At 37.1% G+C, this 25,370-nt stretch overlaps 1 protein-coding gene across 1 annotated transcript; it reads right to left on the bottom strand.

Moving 5' to 3' along the window:
- Positions 1-1,903: 1,903 nt before the first annotated feature.
- LOC104548184 (uncharacterized protein C8orf34-like) lies at positions 1,904-12,176 on the bottom strand (the record flags this gene model as incomplete). Its single annotated transcript, XM_010194134.1, has 4 exons — positions 1,904-2,032; positions 9,296-9,427; positions 10,414-10,561; positions 11,972-12,176. Coding segments are annotated over 4 exons (614 nt in total), but the record flags the coding sequence as incomplete, so codon positions are not given.
- Positions 12,177-25,370: the final 13,194 nt, after the last annotated feature.

Below are 25,370 nucleotides of genomic sequence, written 5' to 3'. Positions count from 1 at the left end.
GATGATACTCCAGTAAACAAATTAGAGAATTACAGTCTAGGTGAAATCACTGCAAGGTAGAAAAACATCTGGTAGAAAAAAAACCACACTTACTGAGTAGCTTTCAAAGGCTGGTTGTCAGATCTGAAATGGAATCATGAAGAGGTGTGACAATATTTCCATTAATGATCTGGATGAAGAAATAGAGAGCACATTCATCAAACTGAACTTAGTATCAGGTTGTAAGTGGATTTAAAGCACTCTGGAGGATAGGATTAAAATTCTGTATTATTTTGATAAATCATCAGAAAATATCAAGTACTAGCAAGAAATAGTGAAGGATGTCTTATTTGTGAAATACCTCTACGAAAACCTGACTCTGACAACATTGACCAGGTACATTCACCTCCAGTCCAAGTGTAGGACCCAGAAGAGCTGCAGTGTTTTGCACTCCAGTTAGAAAACTCTGTGCAAAGAGAGATACAGAATGCTGCAAACTGTATTTTAGGTATAAGGAAGCCAGAGCTCAGTGGAACCTACACAATAGTCACAAGGAAAGACAAAGATTGAAGAGTGGATTTAGTCCTTTATTATTGAACTCTCACATCTGATTGTTTTGTATATCCAGACAGTGAACAAATAACCTTTTCTGAATTATTTTTTTAAAGTTTCTGTATCTGTGTTAAGCTTGGTTATGAGTCCCTAATGGAGAAAGGCCTGAAAACAGCACTTGCACCCATCACAGTAATGCAGTCAGGCAATGGTGGGGCTGCAAATCAGAGACCCTGGCTGGAGTTGGTTTGGATTCTTAGAGGTAGAGAGAACAACTTACTAGAAATGTATTTGAAAAGAGCCCCGTAACTATACTACTGTAATTAATATAAATATGAAAATTTCTCTGAATAGAATCATTGTGATCAACCTAAAACATTTGGGAGAGACGGATTTTGAGCAAACTAATTTTGGGTATTTGACACAATTTGGAAAAATGCAGGATCTCAGACTTCTCCATAGAACAAATCTTCCATTCTTCATTCAGGTCTGTTTCTGACCTCACTATCTGTAATTTCTCCAGTGAATTGAGAAGTGCCATGTATAAAACTTAATGAGAGAAGAAAGAAAATACTTCTCATTCAAATGTCTCCAAGACCACACCATACTTAGTTTCTATGTACCATGGCAGAGAGTACTTCTCATACTTTGATAACTGTTAGCAGTGTTTGCTCCCACCAATGTACTTCTGAACTTTCCTACACGGATGGAAAAAAAAAAAACCACAAATGAAAACCAAAATATTCCTCATCGCCTCATCATATCCAGTAATTCTCAGAGCTACTCCTTACCTGAGCATGCCATTTTTAAACACTGCTTCTGTTTGACTGTCTTTTAAGGGGTAATACTTGGGTTTTGTCATGAAATAATTGGCTACCATGTTTTTGAGTACTTATTTGAGATGTGTAAAATATTTATTTGAATTGCTTTTGAAAACTGGAAGGAATTAATTGGAGTTAAGAATAAAAAACACCTAATTGTTTTTCAGTGACAGGTCTGATCTCCATCAATGAAGGGTTCACAAAGGTTAATCCAAACTAACTGCTACCACCCAAAGCCATCTCACTGCTGCACGTTCCCACCATTTTCCTTAAACTAGCCTCTTATGTTGATCTCTTTATGAGCTAATTCAGCTCACTAAACTGGCAGAAAACTAACATAAAGAAAAAAAGGAGGCACAGTGGAAGTAGTTTCAGTCAGCATGAAAGCTGCTAAATTATCTCAGATATTCTGTAAACCTCAACAGGAATGTAACTGCTGATATCAATGAACTTGGTCTTCATTGACTAGAAGACCACCTTCTTGATATTTACTTCCAAATTACAGTTCAGGCTGCATGGTCACATTAGAAAACTAAAATCAATCAACTTACTGCGAGACAGATTCTCAAGGGCTTTTCCAAGTTTTTTGCTCTCTTGAAGAATATGATTTAGTTCATCAAAATCATGGTTCTCCGGTTTTGTCTTCCAATCCCATTTAGGATGCTCTATTGACCTTGGCACTAAATATACACAGATATAACGATGAAGTTTAGATTTGGTAGTTCAGACTCCTACAGTAGAAAAAAAGCTGCATAATGAGTACCTTGAGTGGAAATTACTTAACGATCCTCCTATTTTAACAGTTGGAAATACTTTCTTTGGTCAATGTGAAGTAAAAATGAAAACATCTACAAACAAATGCATACTTGGGATGCTTCTTGCAACTGAATTAACTGGTAAACAGGAATGATTGATATTAATAATTAAATATAATAAAAATAATGCAAAACCAGAAAAAGTAATAAAAATATATTGCATGTGAAGGTACTTCAATACATCAAAATAGAACTGTGTCCTAGGGGCCAATAAGGAAAATGTCAGAATGAAAATGAGTAACTGTTAATTTTGGCTTTGCTAGTCATTTTATCAAAAAGCAAAAAGACATATTTTAGACAAAGCTTTTAAAACAACATGTATATACAATTTTTTAAAAAAATCACAAAGTGTAGATAACACAGTTCATAAAAACAGTGAAACAAAATATGCCTCTCATGTTCATGCTGTACAGTCTATCATTTTTATTCCAGTACTCAAGCTAAACAAACCCAACTTTCAGGTAGCACAGTCCTGAGTTTACAGTCTTCTACTCATTATCTATTACCAAACCATTTAATTTAAACTTAAAGTATCAGTTTCCCAACTGCTGAGATAACTTTACCTAAAATGGCAGGGAAGAAAATAAGGAGTTTCTGAGATATGTAGGAGCCACAATAAACAGAGCTGCATTGACCAATATGAACATTTTGAGCAATTTGTAGAAATTAAAACAAAAATTATGAAAATTATCTCTAGAACTGCAGTTTAACATGTTTTTCTTGCCAGTGTTCTGAACCAAGTGATCTGCTGACTTCACCACCAAATGCAATTGTTGGGTTGTCTCCAAACAGAGCATTACTGTACTGAGAACTGCATGTGCTGTTGTGAAGGTGATGATGCCTAGTCCATATTCCCAACAGAAAGGACCAGTTATCAATGGTTGCTAACCACTCACTTAAAAATAACTTCAAAAGCAGCACCGATAACGTCCAATATAACCTGGCCAGCTTTGAATTTTTTATTTACTATTTTGACAGCTGTCAACTAATATATGTTCACAAACTTCACTTTCATTACATGCTAAGAAGGAAACTTGCAGACTCCCACAGATTGTACAGAAACAGTAGTATCTTATGATCATTTGGAATTTCAGAGTGCTTTTACGATGGTATAGGGAAAGTATGTTTAACCTTCATGTTCTGGTAGCTATTACAAAATCTGTTAAATAACTGTTGCCATTAAAATTTGCCTTATTGCTGACTGCCCTCTGTGTGACCATAGAATCTGCTCCACTTCCAGTCAACTCCACAGGGAAAGTTGCCTTCTTTTCCAGCCAAAGAAATGGGACAATGGTATGTTTAAGTGCTTCTGTCAAAAAGAGCATTATTCCATCTCCCATAGACATAAAACAAGCCATCTTCAAACCGAACATCTATACAGAGCCTGACAACCCAGAGAATATTCTGATCTATAGCACCCACTCAGGAATCTGGGGAAGTATTGGTGAAGTTAATACACTGGATTGCAATTACAGACGTTCTCAAAGACAGAAGACAAATGAGACATTAAAAAGGACCTACAGAGATAAGACTAGGAGGAAAGTGAGACAGGAAGCCTCAATAAGGAGAAGGGAAAGGTCAAGTTGGAGTGTCAGAGTCCAGTTCTCTTTTGAGTTCAAAAAGGACAATGGAAATAATGGACAATGTTTTGTGTTCCTTCTGAGGACAATGGAAATAAGAAGTTATGGTCATTTCTAGTGAATAGGTACAGGCTTTTTCCTTATTTACAGAAAACAATATGTTCTATCTAGTATTTTTTTCTAAACTTTTACTAACTGTAAATATAAATATTTATTAAACTAGAAAAGAAATTCTATAATGAGGTCTCTCTGTTTTCACTCACCTTTATTTTGTATTGAGAACACATGCCCCTTTACTACCTAATTTTTCAGCCATCTCATCTTCCCTTCAGTGTACTAACAGTAGATTCTACATCATCAGTTTGACAGACTTTTCCTTCTATGTTTATACTGAACTCACTACAACCACAGAAATCTCACAGTACCACCAAAATACAAACAGGCAATAATTTAATATATTAACACCATGTACAAAGATGACCAAACCTTAGAGCTTCCAGGTTGCAGAAAAATTCAACAAGCTAGAATTTTCTATCATGTCAATTTGAAACAAACCACATTTTTCAAAATACCAAAACCCAGAATTTTAATTTTGAAATAAAATTTGTCATGAGACAGAAACTGAATGAAACAAACATAAGTTCTACTCAACAGCTGTGGAGCTTTCAGGATCAGCAACTGCCAAGTACATGGACCAACCTGCATCAGGAAAATGAGACTATCAAGACTCTATCCCTAGAAAGTATGGAAACTTGCTGAAGAGACAATGGTCTGGTCCCTAGTTTCAGAAAAGTGTCCCACAAACACAGGAAGCTAAAACTGCATCTTACTACATGAATGGTGGGAAACCAGACAAAAAAAAACGGTGGAAATTTGCTCTCTATGCTGGTGTACTATATATAGTCTGTGTTTCAATGAACCATTTTGTACTTCAGTGAAAGTGTATCAAAACAGATATGCTGTCAGAGAACGTTTTTGAGCTTCAATAGAATTTGTTTCAACAATGAGTTTGGCTTATTCTGTTGAACAAAAACTGAGGAGGAAGTTAAGCAGAATCAGAATTGACTGAAATTTTTATTACTTCTAGAGTAGACATAGTTCTTACTTACCCATGCTTCCAACTAATGAATGGATACTAAAACTAAAATCTACCTGATTACACCATGTGTCATGTGTTTCTCCTTTCAAGGTTCATATTCTGCTTGCTTACTAATGTTTTTATAATATAAACTTGTCTCTTCCCAACTATAGAATCAACAAGCACCAGTCATTTTCAAACAGATGGCTGATGGCTTTCTGTGAAGTATGCAGAACTGTATAAAGACCACATGATCCCTCCTTGAAACATTTTGATATACATTATTTTCTTCAGTATGTATGAAGTCCATCATATATCATCTCCTTGCATATGTCCTTACACGCTCAGTAAAATCCTTTCATAATGTTCTCATCTTCCTTTTTCTTTATTATACTCACTAATTCATCAAAATCATTGTATCGGTAATTTTAAATCCCCCATCACATTACCTGCCTCAGCCTCATCTCTGTTATCTGAGAGATTTAAATAACATTTCCTCCTGAAATTATCTGCCTACAATTCAGAAGCTTTATTACATCTACATCACAGCTTTTGTAGAGAAATATTTAGGTTTTCCTTTTATGGAGCCAAGATTTCACCCCCCTCATATCTTAGAAAACTGCAAAGGCATGCTTTTCCAGTATTTCTGATTTTCTGGTAGTGCACTCCAACAAACAAACGCACATCAGATTAATACATAGATATTTTATGAATTCTGTCACAAATCAGCAGACCGGTATTTTCTAATAGATGATGGTACAAGCTCAGCACTGTTTTTATCTATATATACATGTCCTTTCAAAGCATGATCTGCAGACAGAATCAGACCAGCTGCTCATTAAATCTTATATTTCATTAATACATCGTATGACCATCTTACATCTCAAAGAACACAAGTATGTGTGTTACCACTGAACGTAAAACTATGTACTTAAATCTCTCAATACCATTCATGTTAGAGTTCTTTAATAATACAGTCAAACTAGTCTACATAGGACCTGGATATTAAAAGGCTAAGAGAACGATGGCCTACAGTCCTAGACTGACCATGGACAATCAGAAGTACACAACATTGTAACTGTAAATGGGATATGGCGAGAATGGTGAACTGAAGCAGACTGAAAAGATGATCTGTGATCTGACTTAATACAGAGGTGGTAAAGAGATCAACCTACTCTGCCTAAGAGTAGCTACCTGAGAAGCAATAAGTCTATTTCACAAACATTAGAAACTTCCAGTTTTTTCATTTTTCAGATACCAAATGTGATAATCTGAACATTTCATTAAATATAATTACATATACATCAGCACGCAAACAGACACACACACACATACACACTAGGAGCCCCTGCTTCAAGCCTCTTCCTTGCCAGACAACAGCAGCTGCTTCTGCTTAATTCTAGTTTCACACACACTAAACAAATGGTCAGACCCCTTAGATACCAGGGTTTCCTTCTTGTGTGTTTGTTTCAGGTGCAACTGAGATCTTAGCAGGTGTAAGGAGGGACTGGACGAATCTTTCCAGTAAAGAAGTTGAATGCATAAGAAAGATATATCTGTGCAGGAATAAGATGCGCACTGCAGTCAACATGAGCTCTGATGAAGGAAAACCCCAACTATTTCCTAATTAAATAAATCCATTCTCCTAATGTTTCCAAAGACTCCTATGAAATACAAATAAGGAACAGGAAAGGTTATAAACAGAAAAGCATGGAATAAGAGGCTGGAAAGGACCTCTGGAAGTCTTCTAGTCCAAGCTACTGTTCAAAATTGGTCCATTGAGAGCAGGTTGCTCAGACTATCCAGATGAGTTTTGAGTGTCTCCCAAGATGGAGATTCCACAGTCTCTTTGGACAACCTGTTCCAGTGTTTGACCACTCTTGCAGTATAATTTTTGTTGCCTCTTGCCCTTTCATTACACACCTTCAAAAAGAATCTCGCTATGTCTTCTCTATCACCCTCCAGTGTAATAGTTGATGGCAACAATGAAATCTTCCCCTAGCTTTAATTTCTTCATGATGAACAAACTGATTTCCTTCAGCCTTTTCTTGTCCGTCATATGCTCTAGCCATACTCTGGTCCTCTCATCATCTTGGTGGACCTCCACTGCACCTTCTCCAGTACATCATTGTCTATCACAACATGCTCCTCTTCCCGCAATTTGGTCTTACCTGCAAACCTAAGCGGACATTCAACCTCACCACCCAGGATGGTAAGAAAGGCTTTTTAAATGGCACTGGTCTCAGTACCAGTCCCTTAAGCATGCCGCTAGTAATAGGCTTTCCAACTGGACTTTGCATTGCCAGTCACAATCCCTTGAATCCAACAGTTGAGCCAACTTTCTACACATCTTCTTGTCTGCTTACCCAGTTCATATCTCACCAATTCAGTTATAAGAATACTATGCGAGACTGACGAAGGTTTTGCTAAATCTAAGGTAATAAACATATACTGCTCTTTCTTTCATTACAGGGGCAGTTATTTCATCTAAGGGGGCAATCAGTTTGTCTGATCAAGCATGATGATCTCATAAATCTACGCTTTCCAGGAAAATTTGCTCAATAACCTTCCCCGAGAGTGAAGTTAGGCTGACCAGCTGGTAGTTTCCAAAGCCTCCTTGCCCTTCCTCAAAATCAGTGTCATGTTTGCCTTTTTCTAGTCCTCAGAAACCTCCCACAATCATCATAACCTTCCAGTGATGATAGAATGGCCTTGTAATGACATTAGTCTCCTCTCTCAACATGCTCAGAATGAATCTCATACAGTGCCATGTATTTACGTCCAATTGCCTCAAGCACACCCTGATTCTATCTTTCTCTATTGTGTGTAAAGCTACACTCCCACAAAATCTGCTGCTAGACTTAGGAACTTGTGCAGCTTGGGAGCAAGCTTTCCCAACTAAAGAGCATTAGATGTCCTTCCGTCCACAAGGACAGATCCTTGAGTCCAGTCTTACTATGGATGTATATATTGTTTCCTTGCTTGACATGTGACCTGGTAGTTTATAGAGTGCCCAGACTCCTCTTTGTCCATCTCCGGGGACAATCTAAGGACCAACAAGCATGAAACTTGTAGTAAGCGCATAAATTAAGGGAGCGAGATGATGCCACACCCCTACCTGGGATAAAGACGGAGAACTTGAGCTCTTTAGGAGACGATATGGAAGTTACCTGATGTGTATCACAGAGTCTGAAGTGCAAGCACAGGGAGGGTGAAGAACACAGTATGATGACAGGAACAGTTCACACACCCTTGGCCACAGAGAAGTTGTGAATGCCCCCTCTCTGGAAGTGTTCAAGGCCAGGTTGGATGGGGCTTTGGGCAACCTGGTCTAGTGGGAGGTGTTCCCGCCCATGGCAGGGGCGTTAGACTGGATGATCTTTAAGGTCTCTTTCAACCCAGACCATTCTATGATTCTATGATTTTAACAGTGTATCTCCATAAAATGCTGTTATCCAAGAAAGACTGTTAGATTAGAGTCAGATTATAAGTGACTATTACCACTTCTCTGAATATCGGTATTTACACTTGAAAGTCAATTAAAATTCACAATTTATAATTTTTTACTTTACCCATTGTTATGCTGTATTTTGACCTACTGAGACCACTGGGAGATTTTTCTTTGACTCCACTGAAGTCTAGACTTCTCCATCTTGCTTTAGCAAGCCTTCTATTGCAGCATACTATGTATTTCTGTTCTTATCTGGTCCACCTATTCATGCTCAGAGTTATTTAAAAGATTTGGCTATTATAAATTGTGTATACACCCTTGTATGTGTGTGTATCTATACACACACGCGCGCAAGCGCGCACACACACACACATATATATAGAAGTATATTGTAGATATATTCATTTGTGTTAAAAATCCATTAAAAATCAAGCTTAAATATTAAACTTCTTCACAAGCCAGTAGACAGGAAGCACTGTGTTTCATTAAGGCTCACTGCCTCTATTTTTACTACTTCTATTTTACAGGTCATTGACAATATTCTCTTCAGTCATTCTACTTCTATTCTTCCTTTACTTTCAGTTTACATTTAGATTCTTTCAGCAACTCTCAGAGCAGTACACTTGTTCTGCTGACACTGCCTCCACATCTTAAACAGTATTTGTTCATAATTCATCGTTTTGCATTGCCTGACCCACTGGAAAAGAATTGTTACTAGGACCAATATCAAGAGAACAAATTTTACACAGGTAAATTGACCATGCAAACTAAACCATCAAATCGTAATCAGTACCTGAGCATAAAATTGTGCACGTCATCCAGATATTCTTCTATATTATTCTATATGAAATAATCATAATTCAAGCAAAAGTAAAGCAATAATCAAACTCTTCTAACACATATACCTAGCCATTTCAACTGCTCATATATTGCTTTCCATTTTAATCCTAATTCAACAGAATAACATACTAAAGGTCTATAAGTATGCATGAATTAATAATGTAGTGAAGCTTTCTTACATGACTTGGACTCCGGTGACGGTGGAGAAATGTTGGACACGGCAAGGTCGCTCTTTGACTTTTTAGGCTTTTTTGCATTTACCTGCCAAGGTTTATCATAACTTCTAAAATCTCTCCTTGTACCTTTATGTTCTGTTAAAAGAACCAAATCAGGGAATGAGAACATTTCTAAGGTCATTTTTCAAAGACTTAATAAACAATTATTCCAGAAAAAACAAGAGCTATCAGTCCAAATCGAAGTCAGTTCTTTCTGTTCTATTTCTGATTTATGCTAAATTTTATGTATTGGTTCCATTTCTTAAATATCAACAATTAGAAACTCAGTATGTTTTTCATTAAAAACATACCTCATTTTTGTTACTAAAAAGTCCTTAACCTTCCTTTACTTTCTTACATGCTTGACTGGCTCTTCTTAAAACTTTATATTTCATATAAATAAAAAGTCGATTTGTCCAGCAACTAACAATTTGACTGTCAGCAGCTATTTGAGATCTACTATAGTCTGAAACAGATAACCAGTCAATTTTTAAATACGCAACCAACATTTTAATAGTAGCTTGCACCAGAATTTCAAAGCTAAAATATCTACTTTAGAATCACAGTAGTTATTTCAGAATTATGTTTTATGCTTCTGAAGATCTACAATCATAAATTATTCACACTGGAGTTCATAAAGTAATAATAGGATCTTCTCATTAAGTGTTGGAATGATGGCTTGTTAAAAATGTGTATTATTAAGAAAATACCTCAGTAGAGGCTAATCTCAGACACAAACACACTGCAGGAGAGAAAAGGAAAACAAAGCAAAGAGAAAGGTAAAGCAAAGAGGACGGCAGGGGAATCAAGGGACCTTTATATGCATCTTCTTTCTGAGATTGGGATTGTTTCCACCCTGTAACTTTGATCCATACTCACACGACATGTACATAGGCTGAGCTGACAGACAACAATGTATATTAAATTCAGTATCTACTGGTGGACACACAGGATTTATTGTGCATGCTCAAGACCACAGAGTAGTATCTGTTCAGTAGGTACGCATGCATCTAGGAATCATGGACAAAAGCGTGGCAAGATTATTCTATAGACACTAGCCCTTTCCAGCATATGGAACATACCTGATGTTTCACTCTCTGCCCAAAGGGCAGCAGAGCCAGACAACGTTCTCTGAAGCTGACTGCGGTTCCCCTGTTTGGACTGAAGATGATCAATTAGAAATGGGATTGGCTGGTCAGGTGTCTCTGTTATCAGCTTGGTCATCAACTCCTTTAGAAAATTAAAACAAAACAAAAAATTAGTGGGATATTGCACCTAAACTAATCCTGTATTTACCAAAAGCAAAGGAGCACTTATAAAGGAAAAGCCTGTTTTCAAACAGTTTTCAACTTTGAAGAAAACAGCTGGAAACACCCATCTCCTCAAACTACTTCTAGCTTTGCCCTATGAAGCGTTCATGTCCGAAGTGCTCTTACCCTATGTTTAATTTACATTAAACAACCCAACACCTGCTACCTACTCAAATTTACCCAAAACAATCTGAATACTGTTTATTTAACCCTTCAGAACAAGTGCCTTTTCAGAGCACTGAATAGCTCTGCTCTGACCCATACATACAAGTTTCTTCTCATTAGAAATTGGTGTATCAGGAAGGCTGGTGCATTTTTCATCTCAGACACGGAACAATGATCTGGTTAGAATAAGTATTCTTATTTGGGAACTCCAACATCTGATCAAACAAGCATTTTTAAATATTCTGGATGACTTGCTGTACTGTATAGATGTGAGCAAACATTTTATTACACTGTTGCAGACCTGGATACAAAACCAATGTCAACAGGAAGCCATCTCCTATGCCATGCATTAATACTATCTGATTACTGTTACACACCCTGGCGTTGCAAGGCTGCAGAAATAGAAGCATTTCCCGCACTGCTGCGGAGATTCTTCCCGGGTCCCTACACATAAAACACAGATTAAGAATCCAGAAAGAAGCTGTGGCTCTGTGCTGGGCATGTGCCCTGAGAGGAAATCAATGACTAATGTGGGAGGTGACCCTGAAATCCACACAGTTCGACAGGAAATTAGTGGCTGCCACTGCAAAACAAAACAGCTTCGTGAAAGTAAAAAAAAAAAATTAAAGGAACGTACAACAAAATCAGGAGAAAAAATGGCTAAGTTATTAAGAGTATCTTTCCCACATATCTTCATTTACTAAAGACTTTTTCAAATACCAGTAGATACTTGGTGTTACCATAAGCTAGTTGTGTTGGAAAAAGACAGTTAAGAGGGAGTATACCAAATATCAGTAAACATGAGTAACAGCATGCATGATTATTAAGACACAGCAAGCTATCTTTGTCCATTCCAAGACTTTCCTTTTTTCTTTTATTCAAGTAGAAGTACATACAATTAGGCATAAGTGAAAATGAGACAGAACCAAGCTATCCATTTCAGAAACAAAAATTTAACTTCAGAAAATAAAAAGGAGAAAGAATGTTCAATCTCATGTATTGTGAAGACATGATCATCTGTGACATGATTTTTTTTTTTTGGGGGGGGGAGGGGGAAAAATGCCTTTGGTTTTGAAAGGGAACTCCACAGGGAGAAATTAAGCTACTTACTAAACTTAGCAATGGTAAAGCTATGGAGCGTAACTTCATCTAGACTGTCTCTCACCAAGGTAGCAGAAACCTTCTGATACACATCATACAAGAAAAATCCAGAAATTGGAGTAATCCGTATTCTGGTTGCTTGGCAACACTCTAACAGGAAATCTTCCTTTTTTTCCCTGCCAAAATGCACAATTAGCGACAAGTGGAAAGATGTAATCTTGTGCTTGTAATGGACCACAATAGCTGTAGGAATTCCACTGCAGAGGATTCTAAAACCAAAGAAAAAAAAGTGTCAATCTGTAACAGCTGACTTGTAATTTAAACCATTTCTCTGAATCATGGTTTGAAAGTGATTTTTTTGTCTTAGATTAGTAAAAACAAAAAGGTGATAAGAACTGAGATACATGCATTGATACTACTAATTTTTTAAAGACATGCATGGGTGGCAATCTATTAATACATTACAAAATTAATGTAGCTTTAAGAAAGATAATATGGAGATGAAAAATGTTAGAATGCCTACAAGTCACTGTAAGACAAATGCTACTTAACTGTTGCCATCACTGACTTGCTTGTCACAGGAAGAAATTATGTTTAACTAACAGAAACAGACCTAACACAATGAAACTGAATATTGGCTTCTTTACCTTATTCTGAGACGTAGCAATAAAACTAAAGAACACAATTGCACAGAGTAAAAAAAAAACCAACAAACACTATTCTGAGGTGATGTGAAATTAGCTCCTATTCAAAAGGACCTCTTTTTTTATCTACTGTTAACATTTCGATAATAAGGTCTGAGTGATATAGAGATCTGTGCTGTCCCAGAGCATAATCAGTTCTATTCTGTGACAGCAAACAGAAAAGTTAAAAGAACTACAGATACAGGCTACTTTTATCTACCCACAGTAACAAAAGTGCTGTACCAATTCTGTACATCTAAATCAAAAAAAAGAAATAACATTGCTGGAAGCCTTATAAATGGAAAATAGCATGCAGTTCAAAAAATACTACTTATTTGTGTAATAAGCCTCAAACTGATTTGCCTCAAGCACTTTCAGAGGTGTCATTAAAAGTAAATACAACTTCAAGGCAACACAAAGATGACACAGATTACAAAGCCTGCCATTCAAGGAGGGGACAGCTCTTTACAAGCATGCCATTGCAAAAGGGGAGTGAAGAAGCTCTTGGCGATTTGCTTCTAAAGCTGCTCCAAGTAAGGTGTGAAAATGGTCTCCAAGTTACCACAGCTGGGTTCCCAAACTCTGCAGAATTTACAACAAACACCTCCAACCCAAACAGTGATCACAATAACGGTGATAAGAGTTTAAGACATATGCTTTGTATAATTCATATGCAGGAGGTGTCATCTCCTTCCTGCACCACATGCTGTCAGAGATCCCAGAAGTAGGATCACAACTCCATTATCCTCACTGCCTTTGCCCTCCTACCAAATTCTGCCACCCAGTCCATCAAGGGACCGAACTCCAACCGCTCAGCTCCCAATTTCTGCTCTTCAAGTTCATGCTTCCTTTGAGACTCCTACCATACCCAGCAAATTAGCAATTACAAGGTTATCTGTTATCTGCCTTCGTTCAGTTGCTTGGCTATGCCATGGGGTGGAGGGGTGGGAATGGGAAGATAAACAAAAAAACCCCACCAAAAACCCCACCAACCAAATCATCTCCCCAAAAAAAAAAGGAAAAAAAAAACTTTGCACAGGCAGTAACTGTACTTAGTGAGCACTCGGCTCATTTTTTTTTTTAAGTATAAACATACACTTTACTGAAGGTGAAAAGACATTACAGATTAGGAATGTCTATTAAGGGTATTCTCATCTTAGCACCATTTCCAAGTAAAATTATCTTAAACTTCTGATGAAATTATCCAAAGTTTACTTGATGCTCTTATCTGTTGCTCAGATGGCATCTTAATAGACATACTACTTGGTACCCTAAATATATTCTTATGAGCTTGAAATGTATAAAAAAAAAGATGACAAAAGTGAAGTTATTAAATAAGAAAAACTAAAGTGTACAACAAGTTACAAAAATAAAATCCTTTTTGGAATGTGCTAAGTAGGCAAGGTTTCACAAGAAAAAAAAAAAGGAAAAAGATCAACTAGTCCTAATGAAGCCACCTCTGCGTTATCAGCAGAATAAAAATGGCACAAGATCACTGAAAATGAGTTTAATTTTTTGATGAAGTAAGTTTCAACTACGCATGAAAACAGAAATACAAGACACTTATATGTCTCTTTAAAATATTAACTATACATTTTGCCTTTCTAGCTCAAATTTTTAAGTTTTCTTCTACTTGTTCTCAATTTCATCTAATTCAAATAAGAATAACAACAAAAAAAAAGTCATGGCAGATTGGGTCTCCAAGTAGCTGTTAATTCCCTGTGCACCCACGACAGACACTGCAGCACAGACCAGGAGTGAAAGAACTTCCACGATTACTACAGACCAGAGCACTAGGGTGAACACATTCGTTTCTGCTGCTTCCCCACTGCATTGCCCCTGATTAGGTTCTGCCCTGACCAGAATGGGAAAGAACAGGCAGAAAGGTGATAAAAGCTCCAAAAAACTGGCAGTTAACTCCTCCAAGGATTTTACCTTGCACTGTGCAAACCAGAAATGAAACCAATTATTTCTACTTTTTTCTGTAATGGTATCTACATATGCTTTTATATTGACTAGTTTTATTCAACTATGTAAGACTGACTGTTTTCAAAGAAACTTGCAAAAGTTATCTGTGGATGCTTCCAAGAGAGAAACTCATGCACATATTGATAAGGTTGCAAAAGATCTTGAAAAAAAATATGTCTAAATTAGCGGCTTACATATTAATTCTTTATAAAGAGAATAATCTTTCACTATTGTGCTATCTTGAGGTCCGCTATTAGTTATTCAATGCAGGCTCAAATTTTAATTTCCTTGTGACTGTCCATGCATTTAATACAAATGAAACAGTCTTCACAGTCTATTAATCATCGGGCCAGTTACAAGAAAGCTCTAATTAGCTATGTCTAAACGTACCTATCAGGTTATTAAGTTAATTAAGAGACATTCTATCTTGTCCTGTAATAGATAACAGTAACTACATGACAATCACAGGTTTCATTTTTAACTATATAGACTTCTACAGACTATGGCAGAGCACACACAGATTTTGGCTGTATTACGCTCTCATTTCATGATAAATTAGATGTTTAAAGTAGGTAGAGTGAATTGCCCTCAGAAGAGGTCTCTCTTGACCAAACAAAGAGAATAGGTGGCTTAGCTTAAACTACAAGGTTTTGATGGGGTGCAGTTCCAAATTCAGACAATTAAATACAGCAGTATTCACATCCATGCCAGTGATGGTCTCGTCAATGAAGAAGTCATGGGAGCCTAGAGAGCTCCCAGTTGACTGGCCAGTGTATGGCCACTTAGGACAAGAAGAACTGCTCTTCAGGCTCCACCGACTGTATTAGTTATATACCCATTGACTGCAATGGATGTTGGACACTTAAAAGACAGACAGACATCCAAATTCAGTTTTGCTAATCGCTTCATACAGGTTGTAAGTGAAGAAGATATAAAACTGAGTTGAAATCTGTGGAAGGAAAGTAAGTTTACTAAAGTAAACTAAAGTAGTGATTGACATATTTTTTTCCTTAGAATTTGTTTTTGATTTCTGCATTATTAAAGCAAGGAAATAATAATAAGAAAAAGTATATTTCAACATTATTCTTACTGGCTAAAATAAAAGTCTGCAATTCTTAAATGAGAGCAGAAAGGTAAACATCACTGCTTCTGCCACAAAAGATTATTCTCAATGAAAATAAAGGAAAAATACTAGCATTGTTCGTTCGGAAAATAGCTAGGCTTTAAATCTTCTTGAGCAATTCAGAATTAAAAGAAGAAAATCACATTATAGACTATAATAAAAATGGACTTCAACATATTTTAGGCATTCATGAAATTATCACCACATCTCCCTATGAAACAAATTATTCAGCACAAAGCAAATATCCACAGAAACACAATTCACATGCCTGCAGCAGACTAGTTGTTTCAAATTAGCCAAGGTAAAAAAACAGTTGAGAGTAAACCTCTATAGGATTATTAGTCCTATTCAGCTTGTTTGTGAAAACATCTGGACTTTTACCTGGAACTGACTAAAAACTTTTGAACCAAGTCTTTGTTTGTTCAAAGTCTCAACACTAGCCATTCCCATCATTTCAGGTAGCTGTGCAGCTAAATTTAATATCACAAAACTTCAAGGCACAGCATGGAACACACCCCACATAGAAATTACTTTGGACATACAATTAAAGTAAAAAGCTAATATCCTGGCCCAGATATTACATGCAAGCAAAATTCTCCTAAATGCAGCACTGGTAGAGACAATATGTACAATATGGGACGAGTGGTGCTGACATTTTCAGAGTACTACGATTCAAAGTCTCAAACTGCTTTTTTCACATCTCAGATCAGAGTGATATCAAGCTCTGATATACAAAAGTGGCGAACTACTGGTTCACACAATGAGAATAATAAAGGGGAGTCTGAAAACAAGCATCATTGAAGAGCTAACAGTCCTCCTTAAAATGTTAATCTAATAAATATCTGTACCAATTTAATAACAGAAGACCAGTCTCTGGGGCTATGTTACTAACCATATGTTTACGGAGTCCCTGGAGAGCAGAATGGAAACTACATATTCTTTCCATTGTAAAACTTTCGCGAATCACATAGTCAGTTCCCCAAGTTGGATGAACTACCCTTATCTGATGTAAATCCAACGCATGTATGTAACAGTTGACAAAATATGCATTATCGATCTTACTTAGTGATCCAGAAACAAAAGTCTTTTACACAGGTGACGTCTGGTGGACAACTTCAAATAGGTGAGCTCATGACAGTTTGTCCAACCCCACCATGCACATCATAATGTGAAATATCTACCTGAACTCGTTGCTGTATTTTTTCAGTTATACATCCTTTGAGGAATTTTTCTCTTATCCTATTCTTGATATTTCAAATATAATTGTCCCAAATGTATTATAACACTTCTGAGTTCACAAAATAGCTTCCAACACCTTTGTTCTCAGGCTTTATTACTGAAAGATTTTCTTTCTTCCCATTGAATCACCAGGATACTCTAAAACGTTAACTACTTCTCAGCAAAAGAACAAAAGGCTAAAGACATGCTCTCAGATATGCCAAGCATGTCAACACTGATCACGTTTTCTCCCACAGTTTTCAAATCACAATGATTTTCTACGATAGCTTGCACTTCTTTCAGCAGTCCTGTATCTCTGCATAACAATCTCATGCTTGTGAAATTATCCCTACTGTATCATTATCTAAACTCAGCAAGGATTTCTCAAACGACAGTATTCACATTATGGCAGAAACACTGTAAGGTTTCCGTCAAGTGTAATTCAGAAGTCTTTCTTGGTTTCCACCCGCTCTATCAACCAGTGGAAATTCTACCCTGAAGGTGAAGCACTTTACAGTTCAATCAAGAGAAAATGAAAACTACTGGTTTTCTGAAAGGTCTGTAGGATTTAAATCTGAAGAGATACTCATAGATAAAGGCTAGGAAAGACTATTACAACCTGGACTGATTTCCTTAAATTACAACCATAAAACAACACTGATTGCACATGACTGCCTTTCCTAAAAGCTACCTCAGCAGGCTAGAACTGATCTTTCTCTGATCAGCTGAAGTAATCTTACTCCAATTGCAAGGTCTAAGGTGAAGTAACTTGTTCCTCTCTGTTCAATGATTCATTACTGCAATGGTTAAAAAAATTGCAACATATTTCCAGTTTAAACCTCACTGACTTAGCTTCTACCTACTTGGTACACATTTTTTTTCTGAGGGAGGGTGATACTAGGAACTAAAGCAGTAGCTGGTTTTGGGGTTACCTCTGGTGGGTTGACCTCAGTTAGCAGCTAAGCATTCACCAGCTGCTCTCTCACTCCCACCCCTGGCAGGATGGGGGAGAGAATGGGAAGAGCAAAACCAAGAAAAACTCATGGGTCAAGATAAGGACAGTTTAATAACCAAAGTGAAGAGAAAAACAAAACAAAACAACAAACAAACAAATGACACCAAGAAAATTACTCATCGCTTCCCACTGCCCAGCCAGTCCCCAGGCAATGGCACTTCAGAAAATTTAACCCCCAGCTTTTTTGCTGAGCATGGCATTATATGGTAAGGAATATCTCTTTGCTCAGGTTGGGTTAGCTGTCCCAGCTGTGTCCCCTCCAAGATGCAGCCTTCTCTCTGTGAAAGATGTGAAGGTGTGCTGAGTGAAGAACAAAGGTGGCCTTGACCCCATGCATATGTCACTCAGCAGTAACTGAAATACTGGTGAATCAACACTGTTTTAGTCACATATCTGAAATACAGCTTCATATGGGCTGTTTTGAAAAAAATCAACTCCATCCCAGCCAGACCCATTACAGTACAACTATAGTAATGGTTATGAAATGTTTATGAGTGGTGATCAGAAGGAGAAGGCTATTGGTATACTGAGTGAATGACTCAGCAAAGCACTTAGGCTTAGGTATTTTTATGCATGAGAAGTAAATAATTATTAAGCTAGGTGCATGCTCAAAATGCCTTGATGAATTAGATCACTGCTTCGTGATTGCAGAATTGCAAGCATTTCCTTCCTTTCAGGAGCCTACTCTACCTCCACTCAAAAATAAAAAGTGAGCACAGGTGGTTGTACCACCAGCCCACAGCCTCAAAGAAAGCACTGACAAATCAATTTTAACACCAAACTCTTCAGAGACACAAGTTCAGTAGCCTGGTGCTGTGCTCCTCACTCCCTCATGTCACATGGCTTGTACTACTCTTCTGTCTATTGTACACATAAAGTGAGTAATTGTACACATACAAGTGAATAATAAGACTACATTTTTGTAGATAGTCACAAAGCATCTAAAGGCAGCACGAAGCTAATAAGCTTGTGCTAGAGAGTCACTGCTTTTGATTGCTCGCATGAATATCTAGTTTAGGTCAGCTGCCAAAATGCTGCTAGGAACGCAAGCAATTGGAAGAGGACAAGTCAAATTCAAAAAAACTTAGGGCTCAGCTACATTCCAGATAAAATCACAGTGTAAGTAAAACTATTTTCTAACACCAAGAGTTTCAGCACTGCTGAATTTCCCAGTATTGTATTTCACTAATACTGAAAGTATCAGGCTAACTCAGAAAATGGTCAGTGAAAGCAAACCAAGCAATCTGAAATAACTAACGTAAAAACAGGGCTTAGATACATTAACCTAAATTCCTTATAGGAATAGATTTCTGGTCTAATGCAGAAAAAATACATATATATGGGGACAAAACATATATAGCTGGAAACACTGAATATATTCCTTTTTATTATCATTATGGGTACACAAGTAATAAAGAGTGAAAAGGATTTTCCAGAGTTTTGCATGTATTCAAGAGAATACATTTAGTATCATTGTAATGACTGGACAACTGAGGTAAATGGTAAATCACATTAATGCGGACACATATTACATACTCATAATATGCAATGTAAGCTTTACTAAAAACATAAAAGCATTAATTCCTTATGTTTCTAAAAGACATTTGTTTGCTGTAAAATCACATTATCATAAATCTGATAATACAGTCTGTGATGTATCTTAGAAGTTCAAAATGCACATAGTCCATGAATTGTCCATGTGAGCCAGACAAATTCATATTACTTATATATAACAAAATAGCTCTTCATATACATGAAAAATTGACATTCAAAAGGAAAATTCTAAATTTTCTCCACTTCATATTTCATCCTTTTAAAAGCCTGTCAAAACTTTGCCAGCTGTATAACAAAAATTGGTGGCAAGTAGTCAGATTTGAAGGCCTGATACTGTACACAGTCAACTTGCCTTGTGGATAGCAGTATTGGGGCAGAGGAAAAAAAATGACAACATGACATTTATATGTCAACAGTTAATGGTTGTTGTTGTTTGGGTTGGTTTTTTTTTTTGGGGGGGGGGTGGTTGGGTTGGTTTTTGGTTTTTGTTTTTGTTTTTTACACTTCTATTTTAAAAGCTACTAACAGCATCCAAAACCATGGCACCCAAGGCAGAACATCGGCAAGGAGCAGAGCTCTTCCCAACAGTGACTTCTGGAAGAAGTAATTTAACAGCATGTACCACTAGCAGAATTTCCCACTGGGATCTGTTTTCCATTCACCCACACAGCAGGAGATAAGGAAAGAAAAGCAGACTCAGGACTCACGGGTAAGCTATGGACACACGTTTCCAAATCCTTGACCCTTCACTCAACTCGGTCATGCAGCTTTGCTTACTCATTGGTTTCAGCATAGCAGGTACACTGTCATCACCAAATGCTCATTTATCCAGAGGATAACTTACCAGCAGGCGTGAGGAAGACTTTGGAGACTGATCTCACACATGAGCAAAGGAGACAACAAAACAACAGAACCAAACCAGCAATTATATATTTAGCATAAGAATATTAACATAAATATAAAAGTTTGTAACAGCTCCAAGGTCACAGATCTAAGGCTTTAAAACATTGAATCTGGCCAGTAGTCTCTCATAGGTGTAAGGGTGTCTATATATAACACACACATGCAGAAATTTCCAGTATTTAAGTAAAGTAATTGGCAGTTCTAGAAAATCTAGTTTTATTGGAACAACCACAGTACAGATTTCAGCATAACACATCAGACCTTCTGGGCCATTTTGAGCCTATCACCCAGTTTGGGCCTTGGACTGAAGTTCAGACTCTATCACTTGCATAGTGCTACTTAGATGGTGGCTTTACTATACAAACAGCTTTGAAATTACTGAATGAATGAAGATACTAGAACCATACACTGGACATAAATTTAAGTTAAAAATAATGTTTCTTTCCATTTAAATATCCACTTTCTTTAATGAGGTCCCTTATAATAAATTTACTTTTAAAGTATGAGCACAATCTAATGGATGGTTTTAATCTAATGGAATTGTTTTTTAAAGCACAGCTTATTACAAAAGAGTATGAGTGAATCTGTTTGATTTTCAGTTCAATCAGTTAAAATTAAACTAAAATGTTTTATTAACAGAATTCAAATAATCAATTCAAGGATTGTGAGGTTATGCATGATTGTACTAGGAACATTATGGGGCTGTAAAAGATTTCAGTATCTAAACTGAGAGTTACAGACGTTACCCTAAAATAAAATTGCATCTTGACATTCCCTGTAGTATTGATACCATCAGTTTGACTTGAAAATACTCCAGGTACATAAATGGTAAGTGAACCTTTGTACCCATTTTATCAAAAAAACTTCAGGATCAGACAAAGCCAGTCAGAGGGAATCGAAGATTACTTTTCCAAGATAGCTGCTTGAATAGCTTTGCTACAGCCTGCTGACACTCACCTGCAGGGCAGTAGGAGATGTAAATCTAATCCCTGCAGGCTGAACAGGATACTGAAAACAAGATCTCACAGTCTCTGAGCAAGAGACTAGAAGACGGATTCTGTGACCATCTCTTCTGACCTCATTTTAAATCCAAGATGCAAACCTTGATCAGTGCATTTTAGAAAGACTGCAGACACCAATCTTCCAGAGTGGACCGAGTGCTCTTAAAAAATAAAAAAATAAATAAAAACACACCAAAAAAACCCCCACACCACCAAACAATCTGGTGAAGGGTTTACCCTTCTCTAATTAAGGTTTTGGATGGTGCTTTCACATGCAAATATAATGTGATATACAAGGCAAAATGCTATGAAGTATAATAGAAATAGCAACTGTGAATAGGCAATGTCAGATGTGCATGAGATTGCAGGTGCGAAGTTCCTGTGAACATAAGGTTAACATGAACAAAATCCATATCTCTGTTGCATACAAAGTTGTGGCAAGCAGCCTCGATTTATAAGAGGAAAGAGGTGATAATGACATTTGATTTTAGGTTTCTGAATTGGATTCATATAGATTAGTTAGAGAGAGTTCATCATAAAAGATTATAATTTTTAAAGATTTACAAAACACATTTACCATGTTTAAATTCACATTTAAAGATAACACAAAAAAAAGAATTTAGAATATTGGTTTTATAAGGTCATTCTGGGATCATCTGTCCATGTAATAGTCTTTCAATGTAAACAGTTGTGGAGATAAGTAATTCAAGTGCTAGAGAAGATGACAGGATCTACAAGAGACTCCTAAGAAAATCACAGAACTCTCCCAGCAACAAGTCTTTCAGATCCTGCAAGACCTGATGAAGATGACACAAACTGGCCCCAAGACTCCTAAGAGTCTGATGGGGTCACTGTTCTCTGACCACACCTAATGAGTGACCAATATTAGACCCCTCACAAATATAGTAAAGCCAGTACCTGCCAGCTGCATACCTGCTCTGGTTCTCTTTCAGGATACTGGAACCTAGACAGAGTATAAGGCTACCATGAGCCTGAGAAAATTCGAACCCACAACCCTCACCACACAGGATACTGCCTTAAACTCAAGACTATGCCATGTCACAGGACATAAACCATCTAAGATGCCTGCTAAACTTATGCTACTGCATAGTAAGATAGACAGATAGACAGGCAGACAGATAATTCGGGTAGAAACAAGAGGGAGCATGATTTGACAACCCAGTGGCTAGTATTAAATAGCATTTAGATAAAATACAGACACAGTCCTTTGACACTGCAGAAAGCTGATTCACTTCTAGCCACACTTGAAGAGAAAACAGGGAACTGTGATCTCTGTAACACTGCACAGTAACTCCAGCTTGACACTCTAGAAACAGCTAGTATTTCAGACGTTGCTTTGTGCTTTGTCATTTATTACTATGGGTGAGTTCTTGCTTAGTATGTGGGGTTTCTGAATCACTATTTTGAGACACATATTACTAACCATGCAGTGTTTGGACCTAACAGTGCGACTAACAAATGCCAGAGTCCACCGAAATTACAGCAATTTGGCTTGTAACTAAATGCACATCATTCCTTGGATCACACCCTCAATGATTTTTGCTTTGTTGCCCTTCTTTAAAAAGGGGGTCTTGAGAAATCCCGTAACTGCAATCACAGAAGTATGAACATTAGTGAATCTCTTTATTTTACACAATTCCCATTCAGACATCCAAGTCTTATTTTCAATAGAGCCTTGGCCTGATGCTGATTCCACAAAGTTTGCCTCTGGAAACCACCACTCGGATGTCTCCCACAGGTTTCACCAGCAGATACAACTAACACGTTACATACAAACCACAGGATAACAGACATGATGAAGTTGCAGACAGTCAAGCCCAAGTCTGTGGAAAACTTAAGTCTCAGAGCTATCAGGTATCCATTAGCAGGCACTCTGCTTTGAGAGCTTCTGAAACAAGGCACTGCAGCTCTTGCATTATCTGTAAAAGGCAAATCAATATTACTTCACCTGAGGAAAAAGAATACAACTAATGTTGCATTGTCTTCTGGTTTTGCTAAGACTGAATTGTAGAATTCCCTTTTAGTATTTCAGCAGTGTTCCCTTTAAATGAACACAAGTTAATATTGGAGCTTTGGCTGGGATGAAGTTTTTTCTTTATGAAGCTGGTAAGGTTTATTGGTGTTTTGTTTTCATTTTCACTGGCAGATAATTTCATTTTTCAAGGTTTTGCCTGCACCTGTGGTTACAGTTTCTTCTATTTTTCTTCTCTCCGAGCAAAAGAAAGGGAGAGGGAAAGCAAGGGCCCAGGAGTCTCTGGGATAGGTTATCCAGGACGGGTGACCCAGGTCTGATCTAAGTTGGCAAATAAAGATTTATCCTATCCCATAAACATCCTACTCACTGTAAATTGGGGAGCTTGCAGGAGATGACCCCTCAAACCTTCAGCCTTTCCTCCTTCTTAGGACCCTTCAATCCCTTCCCTTCTCCTCGGTGATGGAGGCCCATCTCGCTTCCTGAGGCTTACCCCTTCCTCTCCATTTTTGTTGGCACATGGCCAGCGGCTGCTGTTTGTGAGCCGAATATAACTTTGATTGCTTTATTATCATTGTTCCTATTCTTGTTACAATTAATTGGCATTATTATTATTATTTAAGTTTGGCTTGTTCTAGTTATTAAATACTCTTTATCTCAACTGACAAGTTCTTTCTTTTTACCTTCCCAATTCTCTACCCCATCCCACTGGGGAGTCAGGTCAGTTGAGCAAGCAAACTGTATGTGCGATCTAAACTGTGTTTAGATGTTTGCCAGGTTAAACCACAACACATTGCTACAATGTTACATTTACTCAAGTTTATATATAAATATGAGATGATGTTTTAAAAAGTTTTGCTGTCCAGAGCATGTCCATTCTGTGTAAGTTCCATGCACTAAAATAACTATAAAAATTTATTTCATATTTTTTTTAATATCGATCCAGAATTTTTAAACTATTGACAAGGAAGTTCAAATAATAACCAGCAATTACAGTGACAAAAATGGAGGATGTAAATTACCAGAGTCCAGGGTAGGGAAGTTCTAACATAGATTTAATTATCCTGACTTTATCTGTCTGCATAAATTAACCTTAAATTTGCTCAAGTAATGATCACTAAACAAATTGCAATGAACTTAACAGATGCTCCCTGATTGTCAGAATTTACTTAAATCATGTCATTTGGAGGTGTTCCTTTAGTACAGCAGCTAAACAATTGATAATACTCAGTCTAATTACAAGTTTTATTCATACACTTTGAATAGATGAATATCTATTCAGATATGCATCTTAATTTCCTTTTATTTACCTGTGAGAGATTGACTTGGTCTCGTAAGGCTTCATATCAATGTTGTAATCAGTTTTTTAAATAGAACTAAATGTTTAATATGCACCAATACAACAGAGATTTCTGAACTGGAAAGGTCAGAATTTGTTGCCATAGAAAAACCTGGAAATTCACTTTCACCACAGCAAAATACAAAGGTTTCTTTTATATCTGCAGAATTTATATACTGCAAGGGTGGCTGAAACTTTTATAGAGTAGCTTTCATAGAGCATTTTAAGAAGACAAAAGGTTATTTCACATATAAACAGTTGCTTGATTGACTTAAAGCTCCTTGTATCCTTTTGCCCTCCCCCCCCCCCCCCCCCCGCAAGCAGAAAAGGTCACACTGATTTGCCTTTCACAGGTAACACAAGATGCACAGTATCTTGTCAGAATAATCACCAAAGCCCTTGCAGACCATTTGCAAGCAGATACCCGATAGCTCTTAAATGCCTTTGAGAACACAGAGTCATGTTTGGTTTGATGCAGCTCGGTGCTTTTCTAACTGCAAGTAGAAATGAAAAAATCTGCTCATTTACTATTACAAGTAGCACTCTCATATTAGCAGTTATTTTAACCAGTGTTCATTTAGGGGTAGATGAAGTTTTTGTTTAATTATATATACATTTGGACTTTGCCATTAAAAAAAAAGAAAAAAAAAAGCAAAACCCACAACA

Source organism: Mesitornis unicolor, unplaced genomic scaffold, assembly GCF_000695765.1.
Source record: "Mesitornis unicolor isolate BGI_N332 unplaced genomic scaffold, ASM69576v1 scaffold27800, whole genome shotgun sequence".
NCBI lineage: Eukaryota > Metazoa > Chordata > Aves > Mesitornithiformes > Mesitornithidae > Mesitornis > Mesitornis unicolor.
The sequence above is the reverse complement of the archived record's forward strand: the minus strand, read 5'-3'. Positions and strand labels throughout refer to the sequence as shown.